The following is an 8,256-nucleotide window of genomic DNA, read 5'->3' as shown; positions in this document are numbered from 1 at the left end:
AGGAATGCAATTCCTCCTAACAGGATCACAAACCCTTCACACACACACACAGCGAACAAACATTTACTACCTGTCCGGCCATCCCACAATTTTCTAATCTGCAAGTGAGGGAGGAACATATACACCCCTTGGCAGCAAGATTTTCCTTTTCAGAAGCAATCAAGGCTAAGAACCACCATTAGCAATTTGCGGTGCTCAGCTGGAAAGGAAGGCCAGCAGCTGTTTGCCTCATATAAATCACTGCAGCATGGCAGCTCAAAGCTATCAATTCCTGGTCATTGGGAAGGACACCTTCCTGGGTCATCAGGCTGAGCTGAGACTTCTCCTCCTTCTGGGGCAGAGGTAACAATCCTCCATAACAGTCCTTCCCCTTTGCTGATTGCCCGGGCTACTTCCTGGTCATTGGGAAGTGTCATTAGGGTTAACAAGCTTTGGCACAGTGCACCTGCCCAGTGCACCTGCCCCAGAAAGATCTGCAGTGGTGGGGGTGTCTAGGAGCTGAAACCAGCACTGGGATTAGTAGCTAAATACCTGAAGTACGAAACAGCTGAATGCCAGGAAGCATCATCTGAATCTTTGGTTTGGTTCTTGCCCCACTCCCCAAACAGCAAAAACACTGGAAATGGCCCAGACTCCTCTCCCCAGATTTGTCTTTATTACTAACTTAAACACTGCCAAAAACCTGAGGCCAGCCATTGTCCCAAGCCGGACTGATCAGGATGAGAGGGGTTGTTATCCTTCACTGGCAAGGACCAGAAGAAGATCAGCTCATATCAGTAACACCATCACCAGCCCAGTTTAAGAGGAAACCTAACACTCCAAACCCTTTCTGTTCCTACCATCCACTGAGGTTTTCCCCTTAATAGGCTTCTAGGGACAGGGCCTGGCTGTTCTTTGCATCTTGCCCTGGGCTTAAATAATAAACAACAGGGCTTGTACTATTTCAGCACCGAGTTACTGCTGTAGAACTGCCTTAGCTGTTTCTGGAAAAGGGCACAGGAGAAGCAGCTATGCATTTTAGTACCATATTACAGAATTAGGAAGGCATCTGCAATAGGGTCACTTACTTCATCCTAGTGTCAGGGTCGAGCCATGCCTCAGTTTCCTCTCGCTTTGGGTATTCCAGTGAGTTGATGATTCGGCCTCAGGCTGAGCTGAGACTTCTCCTCCTTCTGGGGCAGAGGTAACAATCTTCCATAACAGTCCTTCCCCTTTGCTGATTTTCCGGGCTACTTCCTACAACAGCCATCTCCTAAGTTGTAGGCCTTCTTTCCCACAGTCCTCTGGTCTACAGATCTCTCCAAGCCTTTGGCCACAGCTGCTTTCACAGGGCTCTCCCTTGGGCCCCATGCTGAGAGACTTCCAGGCGTTCCCTCCACTGTGGTTCTCCAACTGGTCTGAGTAACATATAGATCTTTTTATAGCCTGGCCCCCTTCTCCCAGCAGCCCCTGCTGCTAGTCTTCAGTCACCTGACCTTTATAAGGCTAGAACTTGCAACAAGCTATTTATTGTATTGGCCCAGGTCTGCCTTACTGTGACAGTCTCCTAGCACTTCCCCACCACCACCAAAGCATGAAGTGGTAGATTTATAGCTGGGGATTTCCCTAGTCCTGGATACTTGCCACTATCCTTGGCTATTTTTGTTTTTTCCCTTCTTGACTTATTTTGCTTTAATAGAACATTGTTACTCTCCACCTCAGGTGGTCTCTCCTCGCTACATCCCCCCAGTAGTCTCTCTGCAAGCTGCTTGGTTAGGGTGGCCAGATGGCCCTATTTTATAGGGACAGTCCTGATTTTTGGGTCTTTTTTTTATATAGGCTCCTATTACCCCTCCCCTCCCTCATCCCCATTTTTCACATTTGCTGTCTGGTCACTCTAAGCTTGCTGCCAGTGGCCATATCTAAGAGAACCTGGCAGTATTGGGCCCTTGGAACCAGTCAAGCCGCTCCAAGTTTATGAGCCACTGAGTGAATTTTGCAAAGCCCTTCTTTAGGCATCAGACCTACATTACTGCCTCATATTCAAAATACTGCCCCAAACACCAGGTGTTCAATCATGAGGCAAACATCCTAGGTTTTTTTAAAGCTCATGATTTTTAAGCCAATCACATTTTTTAGATTTTTCCCTCCACTTTTAGGGGAAGTTGCACAGGGTGTGTGTGATCATCACAGGGTCAGTCTGCATGCAAAATATGCAGCCTCCCTGTTCACTGACCAGCTGAGAGACTGTTACCCTCTCTTACCCCCTGGGCTGTGGGAACTACCATTTACTTGCTCTCTGACTTTCCATTGGCAGGCAGAATAGGCACCTGCTTGCTCATTCTTCCTGCATATTTTTTCAGTCTTTTGACCCACATTTGGCCTGTTTCCTCCCTTTCCTTCCCACTCTCCCTCTCCGCCCCATTCCTCTGCATGCCCCTTCCAGCTCTCCCCACCCATTCCCCCAATACACTCAATCCCCAGCATTCTCCTTCAGTCTCCCTCCCACCTGGTCCCGATCATGTTTCCCCTCCCTATTGCCCCCCAACAACCCCATCCCTACCACCTCCACATTCCCCTGGTCCTTGCCTGGCTCTCACATGGAAATTAAGGAGTCATCATCTGTCCTGAATTGACCCCTATTGGAAACAATAGGAGATGGTATCAGTCTTGGCTGGACAAAGTATCATTTTCATTGACTGAAGCCAGAGGCCTGCCCTACCATGGACAGGAATAGGAGATAACAAGTATTTTTGCAAAGGGTAGCCCCTTAGGGTACATCTATACTGCAACAGGAGACCTGTGACAGTCACAACTGGCCCAGGTTCTCATGGCTGCGGCTACACGGCTAAAAATTGCCATGTACACATATGGGCTCATCCCAGAGCTTGAGCTCTGACACCCAGTGGGACGAGTGGGTCTCAGCCCAGACTCCAGCCTGAGCATCTACCTGGCAATTTTTAGTTCTGGAGCCTGAGCCCTGCAAGCCCAAGTCAATTGACCCAGGCTCAGGGTCTTGGTGCTGCTGGTTTTTTATTGCAGTGTAGTTATACCCTCAGTTACACTGCTGCCTTTGATGGGTTTTACACCTGTGAATGTAGGCAGAACATGGCCATCACCACTGTTGTAACTAATAGCTGCCCTTCAGATCTACTCCATCTTTCCTGCTGTCATTTTCAGAATATCACAAGTATCCAAGAATAATTTCAAATAAATGAAAACAGTCAATGTAAAACTGTTTTGTTTAATATATTGCGCATAATCAAGATCTTTCTAAATACTATGCATTTTGTACTTCAAAGGAAATCTGCTATAGATTATGGATACTATTAAAGCTTTGGATTTTCTTAACATAAAAGTATTTCAGTTTTGACAGAACACTTTCAGAAAGGTGTCCACATTAATCTGCAAATATTTTATGAAGTTAAATTCATTCAGCATGTTACTAAAACATTTTCAAAACAAAATTAAAAACACAACTAAGTCTTCTGGAAGTCAAGACTATCTCAAATATTAATTTGGCAGCATGGTGCTAGTTTTTTTTATGCTGTTTACCAAAAATGGCAAAACAATGTTTTTATCCTTCAGACAGTTTAATTGGTTTCTCATGTATTAAAGTATTGTACTTTAAGTGTAATCAAGGAAGGTTTACTATGTGAACAGACTAGTAGATTTTAAGTTGTTTGACTGTGTATTTCAGAAGTTTCATAGTTGTTTTAATTAGTGTGAACAGGACTCCAGAAGCTTAAGGTGGGAACCAAGACAGTAGGTGACCTATTTCCTTAAACCTCAAGATACATGAACAGATTTGTATCATTACAGAAAGAGGAGAAAGTGTGATTCTGGAAGACCATGATCAAACGGTACAAGTCCTCAGAGACAAAATCCCGGTTTGATGAATAATCCCATGCAACAAGTATAACAGAATGGCTTGTTCACAAGACCAGAATACAGTCAAAGATCATCTTAGGTGTGATCGTACACAAACAGATGCTATTAGAAACCATCTCTGTAGAAAAAAATCCCTATGGTGCTTACACAAATGTACGCAATGGCTGTATTTGATGGCCAGGATGAAAGCAGGAGTGAGTAAAGTTGGGAGTGCATGTTTTATAAGTGAATACTAGTTCTGACCTCACTGGCAGGTGGTGAATTGTTTGACAGAACTATTTTTTTTTATCAAAAGTCTAGTCTAAGATTAAGGATCAAGCTAAGGATTGAGTGAGAATACAGGGTGAACCCAAAGGAATGTTAAAGGATCCCGCATTCTTTGTAGGACCTTGTATTGAAGAAAAATATCATGAAGGAAACTACTGCAATGGAATAGGACAATACAGGTTAAGGTACTTTTATTATAAAAGTTTATACAATGAATGCCAGACATAGCAATGCAATTATATCTGGTTTATTTATATATATTTATACATATATCTATATATTGATATATAGATATATAGTTTTTACTTGTACCAAAGTAAACCTATGTTATATCACAAAATGCCTAATTCTACCATTTATTTATTGCTCAACAAGGATGGCACAAAACACACTTGTAGCATAACTGTTGCCATGCTTATCTACTATACTGAATAAACAGCCAAACACTGCATAACACACACAAAGCAGCTGTTAATTCTGAATTGAAACAAGTCTGATCATTCACTCACTTATAAAAATATTGGAATCATATAGATTTAAGCATTATAAAGGAGGAATATATTATTTAAAACATTTAAATAGTGCATATTGACATTTTGCATGTGGTATATATAAAACACAAACATTCATGTACAACACCATACAGTACACATTAGTTTCGATGTTTGGATACACCCGCGTCTGCAGACTGAAGAAAAATAACTGAAGTGCACATTGCACAATGGAGTTGAATAAAATTGATAAATGGTCTCAAGATTAGTTTAACCTCACAATTCTCTACGGTCCACTAAAAATCAGCTTGCTGTATAAAAAGGCAAATCCACCACTGCACAACTAGTTTAGTTCTTTCTTCCAAATTCCAAAGTTACATGCCAATAATCACAGTAAAAAAAAAAAAAAAAAAAAAAAAAAAGGTATTTTATTCCACGCAGATGGCCTGCTGCACTAGAAATCCCATTCTGAACCTACTCCATGTGTTTACATGACAGAACTACTAATCTAGGAGGTTACATGCTAGTCAGTTCTTAGTAACTTTGTGAAAAAAAATTCATTTTTGGTCTTTTTTTAAGCAGTGTGAATAATATCGGTGTTGGCATTAGCTGGTCATAAAAACATGCAGTGAGAGGAGGTGCATGCAAAACATGGCCACAAACAGCTGATGCACACTGAAAAATCCATAAAGCACCAGTTAAAATTAACAGTTTTTGCCGAATCAAAAACCATTGTTGATGGCTGTTGTATTGTGTAGCATAAGCAAGCTAAATAATCATTCAACACAGTGGATGTGATAATCAAAACATTGTTTTAGTATCAATTCTGAAGCTGAATCATGCAAGGCCCATGTACTATTTGCTTATATCACAAGGGTTAAACCACTTATTTTTGTTCCCCAGCTGCATAACACGTTGTGATATACAGCAGTAATTTTTCCCCACTAAGACGGACACTGTCCATTCTCAGGTGCATTTTAACTACAGTGATTTTAGCCCTTCATAAATTTGTTTCAGATACAGCAAAATTATGTAATTGACCTAAGCCAGCTCTTATCTGCTGGAGCTGTAAATGTCTGAGCACCATCAGATTTCCCATAAACTGATATGTTTGTTTCTCAAATTTTCTGCAGGGTGAGATGCAGTATCCAATTCAGACAAAACACTATGTGACCACTATTTGATAAACAATAACTGATAAAATGAACAACAGTAACATAAGTCCTGTAGGCAGCATGTGATATAACTGTTCAGTTTTTCCAAGTTTTAAAAGTACACTAAGCAAGGTCACTTTCTGGTTTGTCCATTGTCATCCTTATCGATGAGGAAATGTGACCTCTAAGTAGCAAAATCCATTGATCATAATACATATTACCATGTGACAGATGTAATTTAGAATACCAGAAATCAAACAAAGTGTTCCACAGCAGTTCTTTGAAAGGAATTTCTGTTCACTTTTGGTATTCCAGGAAAAGAGTTGTGTGTGGAATTTTTTGTCATGTTTTCCATAATAAAAGGCAACAGGAGTAGTTGAGTGTAGCATTAAGATATAGATATATACCTTAATTCTTCAGTAATGCAAACAGCTGGTAATAACAAAAAGTTGATAACAAAAAATTGACTCTCCAAAGTTCTTGAATGCTTAAAGGACAAAATTCTATAGTCTTTCTGGAACAAGATGCATCTGTAATATAAAACGTTGAAGGAAACTATGTGTTTGCTAAAGTTGGACAGGGCAGTCTCTTTATTTAGAACATTTTATTTGCTCTCTAGACAGGACCTACTTACCCTTCAAACATTTTATAGTGGCACCATAATAAAGTGCACAAACTGGGTTCTTTCAACAGTGCATGACAAAATGAACACAAGCACCTGATAAGTACTATGGTAGTATGAGGAAACATGATGTTATTCAGTGTTTTTAAGGAACAATCTATATTGATTTCGAAAAATCTTGTTTGCTGATAAGGACTTCTAAAAGCCTGAGCTTGGCCTTAATTTTCTTGTACTCCCTGTACTCATCAAGCATTGGAGCCCGATCTTCTTTCTGTACATTCCTATAAAGAGAAGAAAATATTTAAATTCCAAGAAAATCCTGTACATCTCAGAAAGTCAAACATCACACACAGAAGTAGTATGAGTTAGCTATATGATTCTGGGTGACCTTTTTGGCATGCAGCCTGTTGACAACAGATATACTGCAACTGCCCCAGGGCCAAGGAGTTAAAGTTAGCAGAATAACTGACTAAAAATACCTGGGAGAGAGAAAAATCTGAAGAGATTAATTCAGCACAATCACCGGCAGTATATTTACAAAATGTCTCCAGCTTTTCCGGAAAATTTTTCCATAGGTGAATTTTTTTTTTAATCATATTGGTAATAAATAACTTCATGGATAGCTACAAATTATAATCCAGTTCTGAGGTAAGAAAAAATAATAAACAGATCTAAAACTATAATTAAATATTTAGAGTTATTTACCATTCACTATAGACCTGATCATTCACTCACTGAAGTCAATGTCAGTTTTGCCACTGACGTCAATGAGCACACAATGAAGCCCTATTAATGGAAATTTGTATCTACAGCTGCCAGTGAGTTTATAGCTGGCCAAATGGTAAATATAAATCTTAGTTAAGCAAGATAAATTATGTTCTATTTATATCTGGGTGTCGATTAACTATTACCTTGAAAAAACAGCTACTGCATTTAATATATGCACAGTAGCAGGTTATGCCAAATTTGCAACAATAGACACCTAAGCAGGAAGATTGAAGGACTAAGGAATATATATTAAAAAAAGGTACAAAAATATGCCCCCCTTCTTGTTTATGAAGCAATTACTCTCTGTTTAGAATGGGCTACTGGAACACTAGAAAAGTAGATGTTTCTTAGTAGAAAAGTTTCACTGGATAAAAACAGAGGGATTATCCTGTTTTTATAAAATGAGATAAATTGTTCTTTTGATTTCCAGTCACACTTTACGGGGGGAGGGGGAGGGAAGACTAAAGAGTGCATCACCTTCACTATTAAAATGCACAGAAGAATCTGGATTATTTTATTACCTAGTCCTACATTAAAATGAGTGTCCCTCATGAGACTATGCATAATGAAAGAGCACATACACATGGATTGTTGATGTAAAACAGATTAGACTCCATTTGCTAGGTTTCTTGGTTTAATATGGAACGAGCGGTAAAACATTTTGATAATGAATACTTTACTGAAATGCACGAAGGTTGGTCATATTTAAGTGGACATTAAGATGACACTCTGCTACAAAAATTAGTGCCTCAGTTTCTCAAACAGAGTTAACTTTTAATATGTCTGATATATAAAAAGCAATAGTCAATGAAAAATGAAGCACCAGCCTGATATTCATTCTTCTGTTAAACTAACCTCCCATTCTGTTGATAAAACCCCTCTTCAAATTCTCGTAAAGTTTTGCGTAACTTCTTTTTTTCAGCTCTGGCTTTCCAAAGTTGCTCTAATAATTCAGGCCTAAAAATTAAGAAAGAAAGAAAAAGATGTTGGCCAAGTAATAAGAAGGAAACCCTCATCTGCCCTCTTAAAAACAAAATGAAGAATCTAGGTGTATTGATATTACATTGATTTTGCTCAGAAGTAG

The 8,256-nt window shown here is 39.5% G+C and overlaps 1 protein-coding gene across 2 annotated transcripts in view; it reads right to left on the bottom strand.

Annotated features, from left to right (window-relative positions):
• Positions 1–3,203: 3,203 nt before the first annotated feature.
• Positions 3,204–8,256, bottom strand: part of FAM13B (family with sequence similarity 13 member B) — a 77,868-nt gene continuing 72,815 nt past the window's right edge. For both annotated transcript variants that reach the window (XM_077823720.1, XM_077823721.1), the window contains 2 exons: positions 8,028–8,129; positions 3,204–6,685 (listed from right to left, as the gene is read on the bottom strand). In XM_077823720.1, the coding sequence (XP_077679846.1) occupies positions 6,562–6,685; positions 8,028–8,129 (226 nt within the window). In that variant the 3' untranslated portion in view covers positions 3,204–6,561. The remainder of the gene's footprint in view (positions 6,686–8,027; positions 8,130–8,256) is intronic.

The sequence above is a fragment of the Eretmochelys imbricata genome, chromosome 8, assembly GCF_965152235.1.
Source record: "Eretmochelys imbricata isolate rEreImb1 chromosome 8, rEreImb1.hap1, whole genome shotgun sequence".
Taxonomy (NCBI): Eukaryota; Metazoa; Chordata; order Testudines; family Cheloniidae; genus Eretmochelys; species Eretmochelys imbricata.
Note: the sequence above shows the minus strand (reverse complement) of the source record. Positions and strands in the feature narration are given on the sequence as shown.